This window comes from Pempheris klunzingeri, chromosome 7 (genome assembly GCF_042242105.1).
Source record: "Pempheris klunzingeri isolate RE-2024b chromosome 7, fPemKlu1.hap1, whole genome shotgun sequence".
NCBI classification, from domain to species: domain Eukaryota; kingdom Metazoa; phylum Chordata; class Actinopteri; order Acropomatiformes; family Pempheridae; genus Pempheris; species Pempheris klunzingeri.
The window spans coordinates 26,112,234-26,140,178 of record NC_092018.1 but is presented as its reverse complement, the minus strand read 5'-3'; the positions used below and the strand labels follow the sequence as shown (position 1 = coordinate 26,140,178).

General features: G+C 42.0%; 1 protein-coding gene across 1 annotated transcript in view; it reads right to left on the bottom strand.

Annotated features, from left to right (window-relative positions):
- Positions 1-3,732: 3,732 nt before the first annotated feature.
- galnt9 (polypeptide N-acetylgalactosaminyltransferase 9) overlaps positions 3,733-27,945 on the bottom strand; it is an 82,073-nt gene continuing 57,860 nt past the window's right edge. Inside the window, exons 7-11 of the mRNA XM_070834028.1 lie at positions 13,478-13,663; positions 11,637-11,774; positions 9,902-9,997; positions 3,973-4,140; positions 3,733-3,879 (exon numbers count right to left, since the gene is read on the bottom strand). Coding sequence (XP_070690129.1) covers positions 3,733-3,879; positions 3,973-4,140; positions 9,902-9,997; positions 11,637-11,774; positions 13,478-13,663 — 735 coding nt within the window. The remainder of the gene's footprint in view (positions 3,880-3,972; positions 4,141-9,901; positions 9,998-11,636; positions 11,775-13,477; positions 13,664-27,945) is intronic.

Sequence of the window (27,945 nt, the reverse complement as noted above, 5' to 3'; positions counted from 1 at the left end):
TTTTCTTTTTCATTTTATTTTAAAAGGAATTGAAAAGAGTTGTGATTTTGATTAATGTAGCATTCTCTGTACCTCCAAAGATAACGTCCGCACTGCACCTGTGTATACAGTTCTCTATGAGTTGAATCTACATTTTTATCTTATAGTATATCATCTACAGTCACACAGGTTTGTGTTTGTCCCCCAAACTTTGCTCATTAAAACTTTTGCACTATTTCACTTATTGAGCTGGCTATCTGTCCAGATCTCTGTGCTTTTTCCTGCTGTAATTGCTGTCAGTTTCTCTGCAGATAAATAAACCACCGATTGCTCTCCTGGCTCTCTCAAATTTATGAATATATGTGCAAAGTGTATGCATTCCTGGCAGTCCAGGGACTTTGCATTGGTTTGGCCTCACAATGGAAACACTTTTATCATACACATGAAAGAAAACCCACCGACTCCTGTACCGCCAACCTTCCCCTCCATCCCCCTCACCCTGCAGCTGTCTGAATAATGAAGTCACCTCTCCCTTTTGGCCGCGGTCCAGGCGTAAAAAGAGTATTGTTAGTATCACAATGAGAAAGAACGAGTGGGTCCTGCTCATGAGATGGATGTGGTGTCCTTGTCCATCCAACCCCCAGCACCACTTCCCACCTCCAGCTCTCTGTCACACACATCTTACCCCCACCCTCCACCGGCCCATCACTCACTGTCACTCTGTCATCCAATCTGAGGTAAAATGAAACCTTTAATGCAGACTAACCTTCCCTTTCACCTATTGCTGCACAAGCATGCAGCGCTGATGCACACGTGCACACACTGCAGACTGTAACACTACACATGTGACTGCTGTTGATTACACACACAAAACTTTAATCCCTAACTTTAGTCCACAACCCCAACTTCAAATGATAATCCACCCAAAATGTATTCTTTCAGGATGAAGCTGTCTGTCGGCACAGGTTCAGAGAATCACTGTGACTGTTGTGTATCCAAGAAGATCACAGCCTCTGGGCTCTGTAAACATGCAAAGTACCACGTCTTTTTTAGACTACAAAGACTGAGTGTTTGATACTTAAAGGGCTGATTTTAGGTGCAGTTTCACTACTCCACTACACCCAGCAGAGTTTAGCATAAAATCAAGTAATAGTTTGAGGACATTTGTTCCTTACACACACATGCTCACAAACCTCTTAATATGAAAGCAGCTAAGCCACATCCAGCACGGTAGCTCTCGGCCTCTCAGTCTGCCACCTGCAACACACTCCCCGGGAGCCTGCTGTAAATCGACACGGCAGGCGAGCCTCTGTGGCGCAGAGCTGAAACCATTCATTCTATCAGGTGGGGTAATATTATTCTGCAGGTGTTAAGACCGGGGAAATCCATATTGCTAGAATAATAATTTCCCGGTTAAAGCTATTTCCTGACATGGAGGCCATGAGACATTGCATTGGCGGTGTGTTTGTAAACCCTGTCGGAGACCACAGTAAGATATTACCTTGGGAGGGCTGAAGCAGTCTTCGTTTAGAGGACACACAGATGATGCATTGCTTATGTGAAATGATTAGAGGCAAAGAAGCATGACGTGGTGGCAAGTTGCAGGCAATCTCTCAGAGTAAACCAGCTGGAAACCAAATTAAAACGAGCCTTTGGAACATGCAGGTTGGGCAGCATGGCTAACCCCAGTAAAAAGGACTTTTCCCTTTTCATTGCGTCCTAAAATGCTCAGTGTATTTGTGCATGACGGTAGTGGAGAAATAGAGGAATAGATTGGACACACACGGAAGCCTCTTGTGAACGCAACAAATGTGTTCAGTACTTTCAGCAGCACTTCTTAGCTTATAGTCCGTCCTGCTGATGTCTCTGTTAAAGGGATGGGAGGCAAGTTTTCACATCTTATTCTCACTCAGTCTTTTCATTACTATAACTCTTACTACTGCTTTTGATATTTTGTGTACCGTGAGAGGGAAATTCTTCGCTCAGCCCCAACCTTGCTCACTGTTCTTGGACCAGTCGAACTGTCCATTCTCACACTGCACATGTGCAGCTGACAGTGATCTAAGTGGCAGATTTACTACTGAGAAGTCTTTGTAATTTCCTGAACCAAGGGTCCTTGATTTAACGTAACCTGAAACCCCAAATGAATCCAGTGAATTAATGATGAGCTCCTGGATTACTACTGTAGCTAGTAAACTGGTTAGCCTGACATGCTAACAATCGTAGCTTACATTAAAACTGATTAACAAACTTAAAATGTTACTTACACTTTAGCTCCTGTGTTTTTGGTTTTGGAAACAAGATGCAATAAAGTAAGCTCAAAGTCTGACAGGCTTACCATGCAATAGTCAGTCACTATTAGGGGAGGGAGACCAGTACAGAGCCTGCCAATGTTGGCATGGAAATGTTATTACAGTGTCTGTACATAAAAGTAATGTATTACAAAACTAAAGGAAAAAAAAAGGTCTTTTGAACATGTTTTGATATTTGAGTTAAAAGCATGGCAAAAGACTTTTGAAGTCATTCTTCCTCAGAACGGCCACATTTTTGGCTGGACATGAGAAAAACTGAGCAAGTCAAGAAGGTTCTTTCTGGGTAAAATAATTGGAAAGCTTTCAGTGCTTTCTGCAGACATGTTATCCAGTGGGCGGGCTGAACAATCACAGCACAAAGGCCCAGAAAACCTGATGGAGGCTTGAGGTGGTTGTAAGTACAGGCAAAGCAAAATAGGCAATTGTTCTGGTGCTGTTAGCAACTGGCTTTACAATAGTGCATGTAGTTTGAGTATGACATGGCCAAGTACACTCATGGGAGAAAAAGCGAATTATATGACTTGATGAGAGAAGGATTGAAAATGCTTAAGAGAAAATGGAGAAGCGACTCATCATAAAAATGATTTTATTATCCTAATAGTTATCGGAGGACAGATATCAGTTTTGCACTTTTTACAATATATTACTATCCTTAGACTGTTTTATACATTGTTTTATATATTAATCATTTTCAAATAATTTTGTACATGCTTTTGGGACTGACATTCCCTGGTCAGATTAAGCAGAAAAATGGGAAAAAAGGCACATGATTGCTCCTGTCCACAGTAAGCAATGCAGTACAAAGAAACAAAGAACTGTAGAGGTTTGTATAAGTGCAGGTCAAATACCTCCCGATCAGATGATGGGCACCCTGAAGTCTACTACATGTCTTGCCAGGGCAGCACAATATGTCCAAAGCAATTTTCCAAATCACAGGCCAAAGTAATCATTCTGATGTGGCAATTGACAGAAATCATGCCTTTTGATTTTCTCAGATGCACTCAGATAAAAACTCTGAAGCGCTCACACGCCCGGAGGCTCTTTCTCATATCCAAAGATCTCATAGTTTTACAGTAGAAATAAAAGAATTACTGGGATCTCGAAACACCTCTGGGCAGCGCTCAGGTGTCTTGTTCCTCTGTTCTATACATGGAGCTGAAAGTCAGAAATATGGGTCATTGAGAACAGCTTAGCTTGCTGTAAGGTCTCTGTGAACGCGCAGCTCAGTGGAACACATGAATTGATCGTATTCTTCTTTAAGACTCAGTGTCGGAAAGCGCCGCGGCCTGAGGGAAGCTCAGTGTGCAGTGCAGTATGTAGTGTGAAATACCACAGACTGGCACCACCAGTCCCCCCCGCTCCTCTCTGAACTGTCCACGGTTTGAGATCCGACTGCGACTTGAAACAATGTCCAAACTGTCTCAGAGGTTGTTCTCTGGCTTCAGTGTCTGGGATGCTTAATCCAGTTTCGTATCATCCACTTCTGACCGGAGCATCTCTGGACCACCAGGCGAAGGCCAAAGTTGGCATCTTTGGACATTTCTACCTCCAAGCATCTCCCGGTGTCCCTGCTGATGATTGGACCATTCTGCAACAAAGACACGCGGCAATATGACTAAATTTGCACTAGCGAAGTGTTTAAATTCATCCCTAACGATCAGATAACGTGTGAACTTTTTACCTGTGTAAAGTCCCAAAGCCTCTGGGAAGTTCTTGAAACAGCATCGCATTTTTTCAACCTGGGAGTGCGTCCTCTGCCATCATCAACGAGACATTTTGTGTCTGGCAGGAAGGTGGTGGACCCCAGGGGTCCTAGCTGGAGAAGTCCCTCGGTAGAGTAGCGGGCGAGCTGCAACACAGAGAAAACCAATATGTTACTGCTGAGCTCACACACTGTCGCAGCACTCACTGCTTCAAAAAACAAGCACTTGAGTTTTTAGAGAGCACCTCGACATCCGTGGACGGCACCAGCTGTAAATGTGCTTTGACACTTTGATGGGAAAAGAGAATGTGGTTTGCAGTGATGCTGGTTAGCTGTTGGGCCCTACAAAGACAGACTGCAGTAACTACTGTGCAGCAGCAGCAGTGACGCTGAGAGAAAAAGGGTTTAAAGTTTTCAGACATATGGAGAGGTTGCAATTCTTTCCTTTTAGGCTGATTATTTTTAACAAAACATAATTGGTACAGAAAGTGCATGACACATAGAAAATGCAGATACGGCACTCTGCCTTTGGATTTGCTGAATGTAAGTGGGGAAACTACCATCTACCATCAAAAAGTGTTCTTTCAGCTTCCATTTCAACAAGAAAACAAACCGCACTTTGATTATTTACATCATTATCTTGCAGTAATTAAACATAACAGTGTTTTGCTACGTGTCTTCCTATTTCAAGTATTTATATGGAAAATATGAAGAATATATATATATATAAGAAAATATGTTAACTGATAATTTAACACATTTAAACGTGTGATTTGAAGGTAGCTGAACTTTAGTATATCATATGAGTTCCACTAGCAGCAAAAGCTAAGATGCAATACATTTTTAAAGCACAATATGTTTTTCTGATTTATGATATATGCCAGGTTTAGGACTTTGCTCATTTTTGATCAAATATGTGGTTGCAGTGTTCTGCCGTACCCAATTATTTTTAGACAGGAAAACTTCAAATATTTCCATGTACAGCAGTGAACGGAAACCACAGTGTACAGCTTATTAATGCTGCAATATTTCCCCAAACCAAAACTTGATCCCTCACTGTTTAATCCTTCACATGAAAGGCTCTGTGACGATAAGTATCTATTACGTAAGGATACAGTAGAGATAGCATTTATTATTTATGGGAGTGATCCTCTCTGAAAAACGAGATGCCAAAGATAGGGAGGTCTTTCGTACGACAGCAGCTCGGCTTTGAGGGGAACACGCATACATCCATGACTGTCCGTGAAACACACATATACACACACACAGTCTTCTATTAAAGCACAGGGAAGGCTATGTTATATTGTTCACAGTGCTGGATCCTGAATCAATGTAACAGAATGCCTCTGACAAGGCTGACCTATGAACAATGTGTCTTCTAATGCTTTAATGATGTAAAAGCATGGTTTCTCCTTTTTCTGTACCAGTGTGTGTTTTTTTTCCCCAGAAAAAAATTCTTTTGGAGCAGGTTTTCTGAGGTTTTGACTATGAAAATGAAATGAAATATACAGTGAACAAATGCCTACCATCTCTACAAACCTGCACATAAGACCTGTGTAACAGGATGAAAGCATATTACTGTGGTCATACACTGATAGTCCCTGGTCAAGTATGTTTGCCAATCTAAGCATGTAAAAATCTCTCCAAACTGACGGGACTCTCTGTGAGAGGAGGATCTTTTGGAGCATGGATGGAGAAAGTAGCGCTGCAGTGCGTGGCCCGTGTGGGTGTTGCTCCTTGTTAGAGGAGAGAACGCAGGTGGTTTGTAATCCAATGTTCTGCCCTGAAGAGCCACTTGGAACAAATGAGAAAACAACGAAGCACCACTTTGTGTGTCACTCAAGGTTCACCTGAGCCGGCTGGGCTGTTCATGAGAATGCTGATAGTGTTCTTTGGACCAAGGAATGTTAGACATTTACATAGAAAAATCTCAAACTCTCAGTCTAACGCGAGGCAAATAACGAACAGCCCACAGGTCATCATTACAGGCAGTTTGATAAGGGATTCCTTATGGAATTTTGCATTGCTGTCTTTGGGTCTTTTGGGGTAGTAAAGCTCTTTGCTGATTTATCCATAGTGTAAACTATAACTGGGCACAAGGAAACTCCCATATAATCCTCACTAATACCTGTTTACAGCTCAGTCTGACAGCCTTTTATACGCTAATACATTTAAAATTACATAATAACAAGTAATTAACACAAGGAAATGATTCTGCAAAGCCAATTAACCCATGCCCCATGCAGCAACATTAGACGCTCCATTGCCTTCCTGCCATCATGAAAGTTTCACAGCCACTTTTTGGAGGTCAGACTAATCACGAGTCTCTTAATTAGCTCATTAATGGTGCAACGCTGTGACAATGTAAATATAAGTGTTTGTGTTTTATATTGGGTTGTAATCTCCACATTTCTACCTTTCCTGTAACTAGCTCCACCAGGATGTTATGAGTAAATTCAGATTATGGCAAACGTCTTAAGAAGGGCTTGGCTTGGGGCCTCAGCTCCTTTCCCAGCACATGTCGTCATGTCTCCATATGGGACTTGGGTCTAGCATGGGAATCTGGGTGAGCTTCCAGCCTCTACACAAACCTCTTAAGAGGCCCTGCAGTAGAAGCCGTGCAGAAAGTGTCCATCAGCGCCATGCACACCCAAGTGTACCACACATAGCTGAGATTCCTTAAGAGAGTGAACCCAAGAAATTTGCTTTTGAGCCTGAGGGTCCTATTTTCTTGGCAATAATAAGTGAAAGCAGCAGCCTGTCGTTGGTGTTTTCGTAAAAACTGGGTCCCAGACGTTACACTTGGAAAAGATGAGAAACACTTGTGATTTCTGTCAACAACAGCAAGCTATATACTTTATAAAAATGCGCAGAAATACTAGAATCATGCTTAAAATGTATATAAACAACTTCAATTAAACACTCATATAATGTGGCCAAAGCAGGAGCGTTGCACTGATCTATAAATTGTGTGTGGGTGTGCATTGATCTATAAATTCCTATTGTTGATTCTATCATCCTCACCAGAGTGCAGTGGGATTACATGCTGCCATACGATGTCTTTACCTTTAGTTACCACACACACCTCTGGACACATCGGGCTGGTTAGTATTCTGCTTGTTCATGTGGGTGTGTGTGTGCATGTGAGTATGAACAATGATCCAGCCTTTCTAGCTCCTCCACCAAGCTATCACTGCATTACGATATGGGACAAAGGTGAGACATTATCCATAATTCAGATTTCCACCAGGAGAGCCAGCAGAGAGAGAGTCATTTGTTACAAGCGCAATAAAGATTTATTCTGGCCAATTATATTTTTTTCCTAAGTAAAAGGAGCAACAGTAAAAAGGAATGCAAAATCACAGTGTCCCACGAAATTAAATTCGGCCTGCTCACAGTAATGTCGGTCATCACTGTAATCTAATGACACAAAAACACAAAATCCATCTCCATTTGTTTATTTCCCCCGGGCATCAGGATTAAAAGATTCAGTGAAGCTTTACATTACTGGACCCCACAGAGCTCTCACCGTAGAAGAAGAAGAAGAAGAAGAAGAAGAGGAGAGGCTGGCGAGCGGCTGGCCTCCTCACAGTACTCCCCGACAGATAATGAACATGTCACTCAGCAGAGAGCGAAGCGGCTCAAAGAGGTGGGAAGTGTTAGAAAAGTGATGCATGAATAGCATTTGCATCATTTGTCTTCAGGGTTATCTTTTGTTTCACAGCACAGAGGGAAAATAAGCACAAAAACAGGACAGCAGCCTCCCACCCACAGTGCCATTTGTCCTGGTATCTATTCAAGTAAATTATTATGCTGAGCACACGTGTTCCTTTTTTGAGCAGCATCAAACTGCATATTCATAGAACTACATGCACTCTCACCTGGGAGTGCCCTAGTTTTCCAGTGTTTCCCACTGAGCAGCAAAAAGAGAGCTGTTGGTGATGCCTTGCTTAATTGTACTTTGTAATGTCACAACATTGTGTCCATACTACCGAATCCTTTTGTTCTCGTCTGACTGGTGAACAATTTTCAGGTCCAGCATACATGCTGACATCATACAGTATCATTAAGTCAACATTTAACCACCATGAAATGATCCAATAATCTGGAAGCTTTCCATCTTTGAACTGCATCCCGCATAAAAAAACATGTATCTGGAAATGCTGAATTTCCCTATAAGAGGAGAGGATGGGGTGCGAGGATGTAAGTGGGCTGTAATTCTAACAGTGTTTTCTGAGTGGCAACATGCTATGAAGAGAAAAATGCCCTTGCCCATACAATGTTGCAGCCTGTAAGGTAAGGATAGATTAAACAATAAAAAAGAGCAAAAAGACCTTGTTTGTGCACAAAATAACTTACTGTTCCAATAAAACCAAAAGGTCGGGTTACTTTTGTACTGACGACTATGTCTATGTGTTCTCTCCAACTACAGCTCTTCACAGAAATCTTGTGGCTGACTTCATTACTCTGAAGTAAGATTTTACAGGCTGTGTTGTTAACATTTTCAGAAATGGTGAAGGCCATGGGGATTAATTATTAGGTGGATGATAGGTTAATGTTTTGTCATTTTAATCGTATAGTTGCTCTTTTTATAGTTTTAAATCTAAGGAAAATGTTGATATTCCCAATGGTGTCACATTTCCTGCATTAATGTTACGTTGCCTGCTTGCCAACAACATTTTAGCTACAAGTACAATAACTGCAAACTGTAAAGGCCACATCACAGCAAAAAATCTTTTGGCACCCTTGTTGCCCAGCAGCATTGTCTATGTTCTCACGACATGATCACTTGAACTGCAAGCATATAGTGTCCATGACTTCCCATTTCGTAACTCTACACTCCAGTGTTGGCCAGATTGTTCATTTTGCCTATGTGGTACTTTGAGTACAGCCAAACTTGTGCTCCAGTTCTGAGGTTTCTTGTGTTTGCCCGGATCAAATCTAACTCTGTGCTTACGTGTGCCTCAGGTTCATTATCCTCCGTGGTCCCAGTCTGCCTGCCTCGCCCAGTGCTTTGTCAGTCCGCTTTCCTGCCTTCAGCTCTGCTCTCTCTGCCTGCCTCCCTCCTCCACAAATTTTCAGATATAGTAAAGGAGGTAATACTTTGATTCTTTTTTTATACCTGGACCACAAAGCCTGATGTGCATCACGTTCCACACTATGTTAAGCTTCTCTGAATTTAATTAAATTGAGATCTGCTGCTTTTGCAAATGTATTGCATATTTTATTGCAGCATGTCATACAGCGTATATCACTTTATATGCATTTCTTCCTCCATGGACCCAACTTCAAAACTGAGAAGAATATGTGGATGTGTGGGGCAGTAAATCCACTTCTTGCTAGTTCTCCATCCTGATTTGCATCTTTGGTGCTTTATTACTATTCAACCTGAATTCTTGTGAAAGTAAAAGTGCATTCTGATTCAATCCACACACAAGTTTATTTCTGTTACTGTACTGCAGTGTTAATGTATTTACAGGGTATGGTAACTACTTCACTGGTGATTCAGAGTATCATATTAGAATCTGCCCTCAGTAGTCTTGGGTGTGTCTTCACTTAAAAGCTTCAGTGGAGTTGTGTGTGTGTGTGTGTGTGTGCGTGTGTCTATATAGTGTTGTTGCCAACACCACTTATTAAATTAAATTTGATTTAACTTTTATGGGGCTTGAAGAGCAGAGTAATCACACCACATCATCCTGTGGAGAGTTCTCAAGTGCCAAATATGTTGATACTAAGAATGAGCCTTTACTTTTGCCAGGAGGGAAACAGAAGGAAACCAAATCTACAAAATGACACTTGGAGTTATTTTGGAAGAAACAACACAACACGCGGACTGACTGATAGCCGACTGCTTGATGAACGCAGCAGTGAACATGGACACACAAACTGTTCCTGGGCCTTGTCTGACCTGGGAGGACATGCCGTGGCACGGGTAGAGGATGGCTTTGTCGTCGTCCTCAGAGCCCTGGTCCAGGCAATAGCCGCTAGCTTTACTGTTCCTCACCTGAAAGACATCACAGGAGGTACAAGGTCTTTTAAGGAAGAGGTTATGATAGAAAAAGGAAGAGACAAGAGCAAAGGTTCTAGTACAGTAGATGTTACATTTGGATTGTTAGGGTTTAAGGTTTAGGAGATATGTTTATTCTGCTTGCCGAGAGTTTGATGAGAAGATTGAGACCTATCTGTTTATTAGATACTGTATGATGCTGTCTCTTACATGTTTTATCTTATTTCTGTAGGAAGTCACTAAATAGTTAGAAATAGTAAAGAAATAGTTTAGCTGTCATTAGCGTGACACTGAATCTTCTATATGGTGCGTACAATTTTATGTTTGGCCAAATTTAAACATCCTGAATTTTAGTTCAAAATATTGGCCACTGTTTGCTCTAAATCCAGAACATAGGTTTCAGTAGCGAAGCTTGTATCAGTCAAACCCCAGCGCTTATTAATATGGTGTTGGTGACAACAAGGTTGCTATGGTTACATTTGCCACAAAGTTGAATCTGAAAGCAAATAAATTTCAGTGTGCCTGGCAGATCCCTTTGTGGCTTGTTCACACAGAGTCTTGTATCATCTCAAAGTGATGACCTAGCCATGATGAGATATCATCATGCATTGACCAGTCCCAGTTCTGTCTTTTCCTCTCCTCCAAGCCTCCAGATGGTGGTGTGCATTGAGCATGAGCTCTGGCTCTGTGTGATTTGAATGCGTACAGCTTCATTTCCAGGTTGTGACATATCTATCATGTGCTGTTGTCAGGGAAGGTTCCACTCGGCTGGTCTGGTCAGCACGGCCTAGCGCGGCCCTGATGTTCAGTGACAGATGAGACTCACTTCTCCTGCGGCGGCTGTGTGGCAACACAAGGCTTGTCGACAGATCTGAAATAGTGCCACTTAAGTGGCTGCCACTCTAAGGAATCCATTAGCTGTGTGCCAGAGCCAAAACAGGCGGCAGGGGGAACAAGGGGGGAGTAAATTCACACAGCTTTGATAAATCTAGAGGTTAATTTTGATGTATTCCGGCATTCCATTTGCAGAGCATATAGATTTTCCTGTTTTCCATGGTTGAAATTGATATGACGAAAAACAGTGAGTTTCAGCAAAACTCCAAATAGTGTCTGGCTGGAGTGTGTTCAATTCTTCAACCTGTCATAATCCTGTTTTCTTCCCCCACTGTGTTGAGTGTGCAGCCAAGCCCAAAACAATCATGCTGGAATGGAAAACTAGTAAGTGTTTAATTAAAACTCATTCTTGGGAAATTGCAGCTAATCCTGTGTGGTGATGCTGCATTTCTTTACCTTAGGCTGTGACGACACTCAACTGTTTGTACATGTCGGTTTGTGTTGGACCACTGCGTACTTGCAATGGGTAATGTACAACCTACAGCAGTTATCAACTAGCTGCTAATAAATGTGTTACAGGGAGATGTTGACTGTGTCAGAAAAGATTGTGATAATGCACAGCTCACAAATGATTAAATTCTCACCAACTCATTTTCTGTATCTGTCATCTGTGGAATCAAATTAACTGTCTCAGTGTATGCATCTTCTGTAATGGAATTACAGACAATGATACATAGTGGAAAAATTAACACGTAGAGCATATCCAACGATTTTGTTAGCCGTTAGCTGTTATCTATCTCACCTCGCCATATGTGATTGTATTGTTGTAGATCCGCATCTCTGGGTAGACGTGTTCAAGGTACCAGCGGAAACTCCGACATTGCAGCCTCTTCCTTAAGGCCAAGCGCTCCGAGACATCCCCGAAATCTACCCCCGGGTTCTGTCAACAAATGGTACAAAACAAAGACAAAAAAATAAAATAAAATTAGCCAGTGGGCACTTTATTTAAGTCCCAAGTGGAAGGACTAGTACTACTACTAGACTGCTGAAAAAATGAGAGATGCAAGAGTGTTGAGGTGCAGAGAGGACGCAACAAGCATTTAGTTAAGAGATGGATAGATGCGCCTGTCATGTGGGACCTTCATTGTTCTTTCATTAGACATGATCTGTGCTGAGCAAATTCTAATCAGCTGCTTAATTATGAGCCCTCACAGCCCTGTCTGCATTATGGAGGTGGCTTCCCAGATTGATTAGGGGAGTGCCTAATAGCTGCACTGCCAGGCACAGGGGCCTGATCCTGCGTACACAGACACACACACACACACACACACGCGCGCAAACCCCACATCAGTATGTGCATATACAGCACACTTTGTCTATGTGCATGAATGTGCAAATAAACACTTACTCTGGATAACCATAAAGACTATGCACTACATGCAAATGAAAGGACAATGGCCTTCTCATAGAAATTGAGGAAAAGGCCCGCACACACGCACACTACAGGCAAATCCCTCTCATCATTTTCCCCCTCTCCATTGGAGTCTACAGCCAGCTGCTGAACCCACTTTCAACATGTGTGAAAAGTGAATTCTAGGTGAGATTGTCCGTTTTTTTGTACCATAAAGCGACACTAACAAAATACATTCCATTTCAGTGAGATGTTGTTTAGTATTTGGCCACTGTGGTGAATCATAAAGCCTTCCCCCACTGAAGTAATTGTGCTCTCAGTGGGTACCTCAGACAATAACAAGAATCTGTGATTGTGTGTATGGGCGGGATGGGAGGGAGGGTGTGAGGGAGGGAGGTAGTGAGGGGGTAGATGGAATAATCGTAGCGTTAGGTCTTTGTACTGTACACAAAATAACTCTGCACCACAGGACAGCTGGGGTAATAACGTGCCATACCACTGTGCTTGTAATTACACTGGAGAGAAGATGTGGCCTGATTGGCTAGTTTGTCGAAGTTGCACCCCCCCGTCCCTCTCCAACACGTCCTCCATGCTGCACACACACAACGCTTACAACATTTCCCCAGTTGGCACTTCCTACCTGCATTTAGTGAGTTCTCATGTAATGATGTTTGTGCCAAATTTCTAGACGGCATGCAGGCATCAGCAGCACATCAGACCTGTGTGCGACTGCTACACAGCCGGGTATTATTTTGTTTTGAGCGGCAGTGTGTTGTTTTGGGCAGTGTTCAGAGGCCTCCACTGACGACCTTCACTGACAATCATCTCATTCTGCATGGCTGAAGAGGCAATTAGGATTCAATATTAAACTCTTTATTAATAAAAGTAGCTGTTTATTATTTTGCAGCCCATCTCAACAGACCCTTGAAAGCAATTAAGCTAAAGTGATGTGTATGAAAATAGACTGATTAGACATGAGGCTCTTCTCAGTCACTTGGTGCACCTCTCTCATCTGTTTGGATTGAGACTCCTCTGCTTCCTCGCTTTGCCTTTGCTCTGCTGCCAATGTGAAGGTCAAGTGGGATGAAATCTGAATTTTGAATTCGTATTGACTAGTGTCCCGGGAGAGCCAGGCTGCATGTCTGAATGAGCAAGTGAGGAGGGGAGAGAGAGGGGGCAAAGGGAGCTCAGGGATCGAGGGAGGGGGTGATCCAAGAAAGAGAAAAGCTTACGTTCATGGGAATGTTCCAGGCCATGTAGACGTGGGATTTGTATTCATCCATCCACACCTCAGCGGCTCGCAGGGCATTGCGCTTAGCGTAGTAATCTATGTCATTGTTGTAGGGCTTCTTGGTGCGCTCGATGTGAGCCACTCGGGCACAGGGCAGGACTTCCATACTCCCTCCACACTGCCACACCTAAACAACAGCAGGAAAGAGTCCATGTGTCAGTCAAATGTGAATGGATTCACAGAGATATATGGGAATAAATACGAAGCTTTAGAGCACACTCATCATCAGGATTTAGATGTGGATTATGCTGCAGGAGTAGTTCTGAGTTTCAAAGGATATATTCATACAGTTTCTTCCATAATGAAAGTGCATGAGACATGAAATTAAGATGAAAACAGTTGCAGTCCACTAAAGAAGAAATTACCTCAATACCAGGCAAGATGGGGATTAAAGGGTAATTATGGTTTATTACGTTTTAGTTCTTACATTCATAGTTTTTTGTCATAGTTTACAGCTCTGGGGCTGTAAACTATGATGGATGTTTGCAACAGTTAATATATCTTGAGGGTTTATATAAACTGTGCCTGATTGTCTTGCTGCTTGTGTTTGTTGCCCCAACTCACTTCTCTTTATTCTTGCAATTTACTCACTACTTGTACAGTACAATCTACTTGTTATCAATTGAATGGATGTCCAAAGCTACCAAATTAATGATAATTTACTGCTGCTCAACCAAGTGTCCACATTTAACTAAATCATAAAACCCCTCTTCTGCATTATTCCCCTCTTAGAGTTCCCACATTATGCAATGCATCATTGCTAAACACACAGCTTCTATTGCTTCCATAACTTGCCACTGGTTCAGAACAAATGAAGGCAAAGTTCCATATGGCATGCAAAACTTTAACAATATGAAATATTGTATTAAATAGTAGTGGAGTGAATAAAGTTGCCATTTTAACCACCTATTGCTGAAGGTCAGGAATTTAAGGAGGAAAATGCCCACATATTCATAAATTGCCACTACTGAAAGCAAATGTAAATATAGGTACAAAGGCCAAACACGTGTCCTCATTAATGTGTCAGTTGCATTTGTCTCTAACTGGATCTGTTACAATTCACCTTCTTTATGATGCAGCTTGCTGTTTAACATATAAGATGTATACATGGGCACACAGAAATCTGATAGTGAATATTCCAGCTCACAAAAGATAAATATACAAAACAAAGTCCAACCATATGTAAAATGGGAGCAGATTGCAGCAAGTACAACAACCACTGCATAGGAAAGGAATAACAAACATCTTTTTCTACTGTAACATTTATATTATATTTCACCAACTTTTAGCTAGCCAGTCTCTTTAAAATGACATGCATCATCTAAATGCTGGAATTTGGTGTTCCTCTCTGCTGGAGCTGCTGGGGGGGACGAGAAAGCTCTCATGGACCTGCTTGACCTTGGAGACATGGAAGGTGGGATGAACCCGCATGGACCAGGGTTACTTGAAACTCACTGCCACAGGACTTTCAGGAACTCGAATGGACCAATGAAGATGGGAGCCAACTCTCTACCCGTAAAGGCAGGTCCCGGGTCAACAGCCACTCTGACCAACCTGGTAGGCGGTTGGCTCTCTTGGCATAGTGGTTAGAGGAGCAGAGAAGAGTGGCTCTGGCTTAAGTCCAAGTCCTGTGGCAGTGGAGGATGAAGCCTGGACAGGGAGAAAACCTCTTTATCCAGATTGGGAAACTGGGGGGGCTGAAACCTGTAAGCGCATTGGAACAGGGAGAGTCAAGTCGCAGAGCTCAGGGTGTTGTGGGTGTACTCTACCTACAGAAGCTGTCGGGACCAGGACAAGGGATGCTGAGATGCCGTGCAGCATAGGTTAGTCTCCATCTCTATCCAACCATGCAGTAAAATCAGTTCCGCTGTCTTCTTGGCCGAGGGAAGCTTGGGCAGGGGCACGAAGAGAGCCATCTAACTGAACCGGTCAACTACTGTCAGGATGGTGGTGTGGCCGTGGGATAGTGGCAGACTGATGACAAAGTCCAGGCAGATGTGGGACATGGGGCAATGGGGCACCAGGAAGGGATGCAGGAGTCCAGCGGGAGCCTGGGTGGAGCTTGCGGAACTCAATGGCACAGTCAGAGACGGTACGCATCACCTGGCTCAGACCAAGCAGTTTGCTCGTAGTGTTAGGACCCACAGATGCCACGCTGAACACGGTGGAACTCAGTGTCTGCCACTGAGTTCCACAGGAGGAGCAGGTACCACTCGGCAGTTCCCCGCAGGCGAGCTGGGCTAGTTAATTGGGTGGTGGAGAACGCCACCCTTGCTTCCTCAGGCAACAGTGTGGGGCTGCAGGGCGAAGAGAATGGAGCAGTTTGGATTGGAGCCCTCCGGATCTCTAGCATAGCGCTCAGGGTTTCCCACTCGGGGCTCCAGGAACTGGCCCGGAAGAACAGGAGCCAGAGTCGGTGGTGTCAGAGGAGAGGTGTGAGCTGCTCGGGAGAAGGCTGTTGTAAGCTGCTGGAGAACCTAGCCCCTCTGTCTCGTTAGCCACAGCCTGTTGGATGTCGGCCGCTGTGGAGGCTAACCAAGCCTTGTGCTGTTGTAGCGCCTGCGCAATTCTCTCTAGCCGGGACTTTGGGAAAGGAGTGGGCCAAGTCCATTTCTGTTTAGGACTCAAATGCAGCACACAGGCACTTTTATTATGCTTGGCAAGCAGTTCAGAATAACACACTGGTTCAGAGTCTCTTTGTGCTTGGAGGATGCCCCAGGACTCCAGCTCGTGAAGCCAGATCTGCGAGCCAGTGAGTGGAGCGAGGAAGGAGAACCCACACTCACAGTTCAATAGAAGCTGATGGTACATGACAAAATTCATGGTCAGAGACAAGCTGAGTCAGCAACAGGCAATCAGTCCGGGAGTGAGTGCTGGCGAGTCTTGTATCAAGGAGCGAAGAACAATCTGGCAGTGAGTGAGCGGTGAAGGCTTAAATACTGGCTTAATGAGTGATCACGAGCAGGTGAGTGGAACTGGTGGTGGGAGTGGCTGGCAGGTGATTGGAAAACTACTGAGGGAGGAGGGTTAACCAGAAGACGGACTGTGGGAGTGAAGCATTTCTTAATATCTTAAAATACAACAAAAAATTGGAATTTCAGCATTTTCTGTGAAATAACATCCTCCACTGATATATGGTATGCAAATATGCAAATCTATGCCATGCTGTGGGAAGGTGGCTCAGGAGTTACACAATCGCACAATGTCATCAGAATACCACAGCATATGGTAATTTCCTTCCAGTCGTACAAACTGCAGAGCCTCCACCACCCACAGTCTCTTAATGATAATCGCCACAATGCGTAACAGATGTTCTGATCCATTAACTTCTCCCTGAACCCAAAACGATACCCCCAGCATGGTGTTAAAGGAGAATACTGCTGCAAAACAATTTCCTAAATGAAGTCTAGAGCAGGGGTGCAGCCTGTGTTGAGCTAACCATCTTCATTTAATGCCATGACAGTGAACACAGCTTCTTGGGCCTTTGGGCATGTTCACAATAATCATGCTTGGAGAGGTTTATTCAAACTTTGGAGCTTTCTTCTCATAGTTTTGCTCCCTTGGTCAATCTAGAACAGCAGCACTAAACAGACAGTGACCTCAGGTGTGTTCCTTCTCTGTGACAAGTGTGTATGTTGAAGCAACTACTCACGAACAAACTCATTAGGTAATTTTTAGTTTTATGGGATGATGCTTTACTTTGAGGGCCACATAAAACAGTAGAGGTGAGATAATCGCGAAGGATTACTCACTACTTAGTATGATGAACCACTTTAGTTGAGTGGGCAGGCTGGCCAATCAATACTCTTGGTATTCCAATCCCATGAAATCCCTCAATACATTCTCAATACTTACAGACATCCTTATGCTATCAGTGGCTCGCAGCCTGTAACTCAAACTGGAGTAAATAGTGCTTTTATTGGGGACTGTTTTCAGTTGTGGATTAATACATATTTGGTGCACTGGTGCGTCAGGATGGCATATGTGGGATTGACTCAAAAGAAGTTCCAATGTTCATATTAATGAAAGAACAGAAACAGTGATTCATTGATATTTTTGAAATAGTTTAAACATCATCAGGCTATATCAGGCTTTGGACACACACATATACATGGAATGTGTTGACAAAAATATAAAGAATATCATCAGACTTATCTTCCACAAGTGGTGAGTAAGTCAGTTCATGAATACTAATCATTACATAATTTCATTCATACAGTATCACAAACTCTTATTCTTATCCACCACGTAGTCCTTACATCACACAGAAGCTACATCAAAAAGCCCCGACAAAATACCAGAGAAAGCTTTATCAACTTTGCCATTGTGGGCAGGCAAGATGTTGGAATCAGTAAGCCTTATGGCCATGTGTGCAGTGTTCATGGAAATGAAACACCATCAAACATTTACTTAAGTCCCAATTATCATAATTTGCATGTTTCCGTAATGCTCAAGGGTGTATGAAAGCTTGTGTTTAATTGTACATTAATAAAGGCATCCATTCTCTTTTATTCTGTCTTAGCATGAAGCCCTTAATTGCTCCGGCTGTATCAGTAGCAGCTGACCTAAGCTTAAACACATCCATTGACTGGCTGACCCCTCATCCTCACTGCTGATGATCCACACTGACCCAGGCCTAAAAAATCCATTAGTACTTATGAGTAGGCTTTAGTTGCTTTGCTGCTGCCCATGACAAGTGCTACTTTACCACGATAGCCTTCATGCTCGATGCCTTTTTGCAAGTGTAAGTGCAATATCAATTTAATGGTAAGTCTTTAGTCCTTGCAGATCACCTTTTGTATCATGGGAAGTCTGTGTAATGCCTTCTTTCTTTGGATTCTACTTCCAGGTTTCCTGTTTAAAATCAATAGTGTTAGTGTATTTATGTGTTTGAAAGTACTCGTGTGTTAAGTGCATGCGGATCCCTGCGTGGAGCACTCATGGATAATTGAAAGTGTGTATATGTGTAATTGCAGTTAGCAGTTTGCCCAGCACTAAAAGCAAATTGAAGATCAATGTTTTCTCAACCACCACTTCCAGAAGGTCAGAAACCTAATAGCTAACTAGGCTTGTGAAACAGCCTCTAGTTTCTTTGCATCACACCAGGCTTCATGTGGTGTCACTGGACAAAAGTAACACAACGACTGCTTTTTCAGTAATAAGGGAAAGGCTTCTTTTCTCATTCACATCCATGCATTGTTTTCACTGTACATTGTTACCTCTGTATGCCCAGACAGCTGATAATAGTGCTGTGTGGCAGTAATCATCTAAGCATCATTTCTTTTAATTATATATCACAACATGGTGTGCTATAATTCATCATATAAAATTGATATCTAACAAAGCAGAGTGCCATATTACCTGTCAATTTTGGTAGCTGTTCGCATTTTGTGAAATTCTGATACTTTTAGGGCAACAAAAAAAAAACAAGACACATTCCAAGAGCATTCTGGTGCTGAAAAAAAGATAGCAGGGCTGAAGAAATTGAATAGCTCTAGCTTATTACATACATGCTAAGCTCTGTTTACGCCCGGCAGCAGGGCAGAGTCTCTGTAAGCCGACTGTATGTGTTTTATCTCGTGCAGTTTACCTAGTCTGTGGTTATGTGTGGTTATGCAATGTTCAAATGCTTATATCACATTATATCAGAGGAGGTGCATTTACAGGAAGCTTTCTATGTGCCACAGGGATCTCACACACATGTACTTGCTTGACATCAGAGATGGCAGTTACAGGGCTGAATGTAGTGGTGTTTCTCCATGTTGACAGTATTTTTTATTCTGTTAGATTGTACTTCTCTGAAAGTCACTGACATCAATATCAGCACACAATTTGTCCTTGTTTATATGTTAAATGTGGATACGAGCAATCACGAGCAAGATCACAATGTAACTGAAAAGTAATTTCCATCTTCCCTGAATGTGTTTGTGCTGCACTGGGGTGGGCGTGTTGCTAAACGTATCAGTGAGACAATGAAATACGATACAGGAAATTCAGTTTGAGTCATACATCTAAGATTTTGAAGGCTTAAATGCTACAAAAGCAAAGGACTTTACAAAGGTTGGTAAAAATGTCCTTTTTTTTGCACTAACAGATTGGAAAGTCGTTGCAAAGAGAAGATTTGATTACATTCTAAGCTGTATTCTCCGAGTCAAGACACTAACTGGTGATGTGAAAAGCTAATCACAAACCACTAACTACTACAGGGGTGGATGATGGGGTAGGCTGGAGTAAATTTCCTCTTTGATTTAACAGCGAACCACCTGGGATAAGACATCTGCAGGGAGTCAACTCTGCCTTTAAAGATTGTCAGTAATTGTGTGACCTTTTTAAACGCATGAGAGAATCGCCCGATCTGCTGGTTTGATGGAGAAAAAAAAGAACAGCAGATTGCTGGCTCAAACAGGGTGTGACATTCCAGGACTGCTCATGACTGTATCCTGCAGCCTGTGTCTTTGCAACCAGGGATTCAGTTGAAGTATTTTTTATTTTTTTTTTCCCCTCCCACAACATAGAGGACATATGCTGGTGCTCTTGTATTCACACTGGAAAGTACATTAATGCCATGCTGAGAGCACCTCAGCTAATGACAGGGTGTGCCTTCATGATCTTGTATTGCACATCACTGAACTATAGATCATATAGAATCATTTGCGCTACATAAACTTTTCAATATTAAGCCAAGTCTGCTGCTGTCCTTAACTGAATACCTTGTTATTTAAATAAATCAGCCCAGCATGGAAAATAAATGTTTGGCCTCATGCATGAATGTACAATTAATCTTCTTTAATTAAAAAAATCAATAAGATAATACAGTATTATTATGGAAATATAATACAATCTAAATATCAAATGAGACAGTTTTAATCTTCTACCTCTTATGACATCCCACACACAGGTCCTCGGGCCAGCATTTTTCGAAGTCCATTTGGCACTGACCCTTCATAAAATTGGAGCCTGAATCATTAAGAGGCAGCACTTAACACGGAGCACTTTGATGTAGTGGTAATGGAATTGCTAATTTACTTTAATTGTCTTTGTACATGTAGTTTGTTAATTGCAGCTAGACCATTTGCATGATAAGTTCCAGAGGGCTACAGAAAACATCAGCCATAAAAAGCATAAAAGCTATTAACAGCAATAAACAGGGTTCCTTCAGTGCCATTACACAATACAATCAATAAACTGGGAAATGCAGCGCACAGCAGCTCATGACGGACAGGTAGATCAGTTTTGCATTTCCAAAGAAAATATTCAGATGTGATTGTAAAAAGCCATTGAAACAGTATTTACTTTACTACCATGGATCATGAGAACTCTCACTGAAACTGGATGATATTTAAAATGCTAAAAATTGGGCAATAATTAAGATTGGAATTACTTTGCAAATAATTACCCTTTAAGCAGTCAGAAGTGCAAACTAAACATTGCTGTCTATTCAAATTCAAAACAATCTACAGTGCTGCAGATTGCTGACAACACCTAAGCCAAACCCTGTTGCTGACTAACTGATCTGGCTTCAGGCTACTCTAGCAGGCTCAATTTATTCTTTTCTGTTTTCCAGACTCATCAGTTGCAAAAATATAGCTTTGATCTTCGAAAATATTGATGCTGCTGGGAATTCCAGGCTTTTGACCAGACACATAAAGTGGTCCCCAGTGCATCAACTCTGCAGGCTGGGTCACATGTGAAAAGAAATAATCTGTGCACATAACTGCAAAATCCAAGTTTGAAGGTAAAAGTACTTATAGCTGTCTCTCACAGCCACACTTGAAGGCAGGGTGAAAAGCTGGTCCGCTGTCAAGTCTGTCTCCCTGAAATAGTGTTTGCCTCTCCTTCTCACTGTATGTTCCATACTGTTGCTCTCTGCAGTTGGAGTTCTGGCGTAGGTCACATTGTGGTTAAGCACTCTTGAGATAATTGGTTGGGGTTAAGGTAAAGTTGAGATCTCAGAAAGCCATTGACTGGGGTTATGAATATATTTGGGCTCGGGTAAAAGGTAAAAGGAATCAACAAATCCCCAGCCGTCACAAAGAAAAGTGAGCAAGCAAATCATTTAGATATAGGGATAACAGCACAGACAATTTCAACTCTGTTGCACAAAAAGTGACAGGAGTAAAGAATGAAAAAGGAGAGCTTGAGAAAGAAGTTCAACCCCTGCTAGTGTTCTCGACTTTGGTCACCTGGCCAGTCAAGTGGCTGTAAATGTCCAATTGGTGTTTTTGGTTACAAATGTTGATTTCAGGCACTGTTTGACCTTCTGACAAATGCCTCTTTAGATAACCCCTGATGTTCAATCTCACCAGCGGAACCTTTACTGAAACTGCAAGGATCATATTACCAACCGGCTTTTTCTCACTCAGTGGTCAAAATGGAAAATAGGGCAAAGGAGAAGGAGCCAGCGAGCAGCCAAGAACCCAGATTGAGATGATGAAAGGGAGAGCTGAGGTCATGAAGACTTAATATAAGTCCTCATTTTGCTAGACAGCTGATGTGTTTGACAGACAGGGAGGAAAATGACCCTGCGGCAACAAACAGAAGCCCCAGGTCTTCCCAGATGAACGTAGCGGTGGCCTGAGGTCAACCAGAGTTCATCTGCACTTTCCTCAGCCATTCTATGTGCATGACTTAAACAGCTTGGAAACAGACAGATAGGCTGCTGATGGGTATTAAGATGTGCAGAGGTCTAATTTTGAACATAACTGAGAGAAAGATTATGTGGAGCTATTTTACTGTGCACTGAGGGGCTGACTGATTCACTGGGCGTACTGATCTCTTCAAAAGAGGAAGACAGCATTCTGCCGTTTTCAGCAACACAAACAACGGTGACCTGATGTTTCTGTTTCTTCTTCTACTGTGGCATTTTCCACATAATTTCACCATCATATTGTTTTGTTGAGAGACATTCTGCAAGTTCAAACATGCCATGTTCTGTTGCACTCCTGATAGTAAATGTACCATTGTGTACCTGCTTACAAATGTGTCATTTCTTACCAGGATACCATTGTGGCTGTACACTCCTGTGTATATATACAGGATATCCACCATACTGCTCTAAACATCAGTGCTTTCACTAATGGATTCCTCCTATGGCCGATAACACACATCAGGTTATTGACATTTTGGTGATGGCCCTGCAGACATATGAGACACCATTGCTATTGTGTTGGCTGTAAGTATGGAACTATACTTCTGCCTCAGTTCATATATCTGACATATGCCACTGATGGGTCAACATTTCCACTTGGCCAATGCTTATAATTGCATTTCCATCAAACTTACTCGAGCTACAGTGACTAAAGCTATTTAGTCACAGAGCTGTTGTAGCCTGTCTGGTTCACTTGGGGGCATTAATTGACTGCCAGTCTACCTGCATTCTTGAACTTTCTTCACAAAATATCGTGAAAATGCATTATTCCTTCTGTCATTTGTTCCTCTCCATAAGGAGCAGAAGATAATTACTACACTGTCATTACTGCACTGTTGGCAGAACACTGGGAATTAACTTTATATAACTCATCTCTTTACTTTCAAACAGCTTCATTTATTTAGTATTCCTCTCAGCTCATGTGGTAACTTGTGATTATGGAAACTCTGTCTCTCTGTAAATACCGCATTAATAGTTTTGCTGTAAGTAAATAAGACTAAATATCTATTCTCTTTTATTTTGTGGATATTCAATAGGTTGCAGGCAAATGTCATTCTGAAACCTGAACAGATCACCCTGCAGTGTGACAGCTGCATTTAAAATTGATTGTGCACATGTATTAATCCAGCAGCTCTCAGTCCTGCTGCACGAGGAGGCAAGCAGCTTTTCTGTCTTAACAGCTACTAAAGACCATTCATCTAAAATCCCAGGTGTTAGCCTGTCCCTGACTAGACAGTGGGAGAACCAGAGGGGCTGTAATACTTGAGGATTAAGATTGAGGACTACTACATTATCAATACCAACAGGAAAAAAACACCTTTAACATGCTTATATGTAATATGACACAAATATGAGCATCGCCTGTAGTCTGTGTTTTTTGCATCAAAACCTATATCTGCTTGTCCACAAGCTGAATGTGACTGAAAATGATACTGTGGCAGCAAGACTGAGCCAAACGTTATAGTTGTGGACCCAAAAACCAAAAAAATGAGGTATAAGATGTGCAAATGCTCAGTGAAGCTGGAGAGATTTGGGTGATCATCAGGTTAAAGAAGAGATAAATTTGAAATAAACACATCAGATTTACACGTTCCCCATGTGGCTGTGATCTCCAGTGCCAAACGCATGATGTATAGTTAGGAGGACTCCTACACAGACCCGTGTCACAGCACTTCATATGGAAATCGTCACACTTAACTGGAAGAAAGCCATCCACAGACTTGCTGTATCCACTTGAGATAATGAGTTGTGTGCACTCAGTTGCGTCTGGGGGATTTTACATGTCCCTGTTTTTAATTGAAATGCTCTCCATTCTGCAATCTCTATACCCAAGGGATGTCTTTTTGCTGCATAATATCCCAAAAAGTCTCACCCGTTTCAAAGAAATGCTTATGAAGTGTGCAAGCTAACCAGATTGCAGGCTTCTATCTTCTCTGATCCTTTGAGACATTACGCCAAAAATCAAGGGATTTTATGGGGTACAGTGAAATCTGAGTTCTGAGGTCTTTGTGATGTGTTGAGCCATCATGTGCTCTCACAATTGTTGTTAAACACAGAGAAGCATGTACTAGCACAAGAGATAACCTTTTTCCTTACTTAGAAACAAATTTGGTGTCATCTATGCAATGTTTATTCACACCAACACCAATTTCGAGAACTGAAACTGTGAAAATCACATGGTAGGGAGTCACTTTTCAAAGCTGTTGTGTGAGTGAGTAGAATATCAAATGGGATTTACAGAGGTAACATTATAATGTGAGGGACTACAGCCTGATTTAATACGAGAAATATACTGCGTCAGTCGGCACCAAGCACACAGTGACTACGTTTACATGCCAGATGTAATCAGGTTTTTGCCCTTATTCCGAAAAAGACAATATTCCTAATAAGCCGTGTGTGAGCCTAAATAACTAGTGGAAAATGAATGTTTCACTCACATTCCCGTTTACATGCAGGTGTGCATACTCCTATTAGAGTGGAGCCGCTTGTGCCATGTTGCTCGTTTGCGTCAAAATAGGATTTTTTTTCACAGCACAGGTCCACAGCCTCCCTCTTTCATTCCTTCAACCACCTTCATGAAAAGGTTGTTGCTGCGATTATTGCGCATATTCAACAACCTGTTGATGTCTATGTCTCTCCAGATGTTTAAAAGTAAGTCTGTTTCTCCTACCAACCCGAAATGTGGACTTCTCTTTTGGGCACGTATCTCTACCACAGCCTTGCAGACTGTTGTCTAGTTGGTTTATTTACAATGCACAGAGCTGACTGTAAAAAGGCAAGAAGGCATATGTGCTGTAAGTGCTGTAAAACCCCCAACTGTGGCACATATTCTGAATGCGCTGCATACATGTCCAAAGAATGCTCCTAAAATCTGAATAATATGAGCATATCCTGTGTGTCTTAACCAGAATATTCTCCACTCTGAATGAGGCTTAATTCAGTATATCCAAATGAAATGTGCTGTTAACGGCACATTGTAATGGAATATTGTCATATTTGGAGTAATAGTGGAATACTAGTGTGAATGTAAATGCAGTCACTGTTATTCCTCTAACAGGAATATACAGTAGGTGCCATCTGTTTTACTGTCTCATGAATTATAACTCTCCACAGCCACTGATAACGCTAGATGCTTCCTTCCTTTCACAGTGGCATTCAAAGAGTTAAATGTGTATTAAGTAATTCATGATCTATTGACCTCTTTCAGCAGAGGAGGATATGCAACATTGACAGGTCTCTGCCTCTGCTCACAGTGGTCTTTAAATATCATAAATATTAAATTAACACTTTTACAAAAGCACAGACAAGCTAGTTGATTAGTCCCAACAACATAACTTCTAGTTAAGAAGTTAAAGGCTGAGTAGATAACTTTTAGAAAGATAGATTTTTGTTATACTTGCTGAAACTGTATTATGAATATGAAACTATTCTGACAGTGGTACATAAAATAGGTAATCTGTGAAAAGATAAGGCTCCTTTGGCTTCTCCTAGTGCTCCTGATGGATGAAGAATCAGAGGTAGAGGTCTTTGTCGCATTGTGAATCACTGCTCGTGCACACACTTTGGAGTTAAACCTAAAGCACACTGGAGAGGGCGAAGGAGAGATGGAAGTTGTACTGTTTCAAACTCTGAAAAGAAGTCCATTCTCATCTCAATATTACTAACTGCTGCTTTAACCAGTACTCAAAATAACAGTGTTTCTTCCAACAAAATGTGTCGGAGGAGGGTGGAAAATTACTTTTGAAAGGCAGAAATCTGAGCACCTAGCAAAGTATACCCTGAGTCACTGAGTCATCGTGTGCTAGGTGATATAAAGCCTGGACCTGAAGTCTTATTTAATGCACTTGACTTTTCCACAGAATGAGCCTAGAATGACGAACAGAAATAGTCTGACATTTTGTGAAGTTTGCTTCTTTGCTTTACTGTAGTGAGTCAGATGAAAAGATCCCAATATCCATTGTAAACATTTTTTGCATTTCTGTTTTTTATAATTGTTATATGAGGTTTTAATGGGGGGCTTATTTTACTTTTGGACAGAGCAAGGCTCTGTTTCCAGTCTTAATGCTAAGCTAAACGAACTGGCAGCAGCAGAGTGGTATTCCATAGAGGCAAATAAGAACATTTCTCAGAATGTTTTGTTCTCCATGCCATAGAACACTGAGGTTTTTTCATTAAATAATTTCATTCATCTATTAATTTTTTGATCAATACATTCCTTCATTGTTGATGACTTTCTGTGGACCTTTTCCCCAATTAGCTAATATCACACACTGGACAGAACCACTGCCATGCTAGCCTTCTTCACTCCTTTCCTCTCAAGTCTTGATTAAGACCAACTAATGTCTCAAAGCGTCGGGAACTGAGGCCCCCTCCTCCATTAACAGGGTGGATATGAGCTCCATCACTTCATTTCATGCCTTCTTTGCCTGCCTCTCTTCCTCATACATCTATAAAATGGAGGGTGTTGATGGAGAGAGAGATAGATGCAGAGGCCCTTCTATGCCTGTCAAAAGCTAATTCCATCCAGTTGCTTCCCTTCGTCTTTGATATGTCTGCCGATTTGCTGGTGCAGCCAGATCAGTGCGTGCTAGTACTCTTCAAATACTTGGGCTTTGTCAGATCATTTCAAGTTTTCAGCCTGGGTCTGAGACATCCAACAGAGACAATTACGTGAACAGATTAACGAATGCTCAGATAGCGATGAGCTGTGTTACTGTATTTGCTGGAGATGGTGCTGTCCACAGAGGGAGATTTGATGCACCTGCATTTAATCAAATTGTCCTGAATAGCAGACGGATGTGAAATGCACAATTCCTCTGAAATGATCTTCATTACCATGTCACTATGTGCTCAAATTAAGCTGGGGGTATCTGCAGTCACTCTTAAAAGAGGTTTTTAATGAAGTTTATGATTCACATGGATAATGGGCAAGCTGACAAGCTCTGTCTAATTACTTATCCCTCTGGCCCTGAACACCAAAGCAGCAACTCTCTGAGGTATGCTGATGCTCAGGAAGCCATTTCAGGCTGAAGAGTATGCTGCATGTCATTGTTAAATGGTAAACATAAAGTATGCTTTCCAAACACGCAATCTGTTGAAGCATAAATTATGGCTATAGGACCAGCAGAATCTGAAGTAACAAAACAATAACAATAAGTCTTGAATTATCCATGCATGGAATGTTCCAATAAATGCAAATCATCAACATGTTTTATAATGTAAATGAAAAAACCCATGGTAAATTCCACAACAACACAAAGCAAACGCAGAGCTGCTTCACTTCACCGTATGTCGGCAGTAAGTCCTTCAATAGCTGCCGTAATTCCTCTGAAACAATACCTGATCCGAGTCTTGTGTACAGAACTTTTACAGCTGCATCTATCACCTCTCATCTCTCCTCCCTGAGACGGATGCAGGCTGGAACATACAGTAATGAGCCATGGAGTAAGTAAACCTGAGTCCATTAAGCCCTAACAGATTGATTCAGCCACTAAATAATGCAGGCATTGAAAAAGACAAATGCCCAATCAATATCCAATGCTATTGTTACCTTTACACGGGCTGTATTGATGAAGAGCAGACGGTTCCTCCCATGTTGTAGCTCTGCAATGTTGCGAGAGACTGAATCAGTTGTGTGCGAGGGATGGGATGAGCAAATGGAGCAGGGTTGCAGTTAAGGCTACTTAAGGCAAGTTGAAGACCAAGCACAGTCAGGACAAAAGTAAGACTGGGACCAAACAAGCTCCGGACCAAGTCAAGAC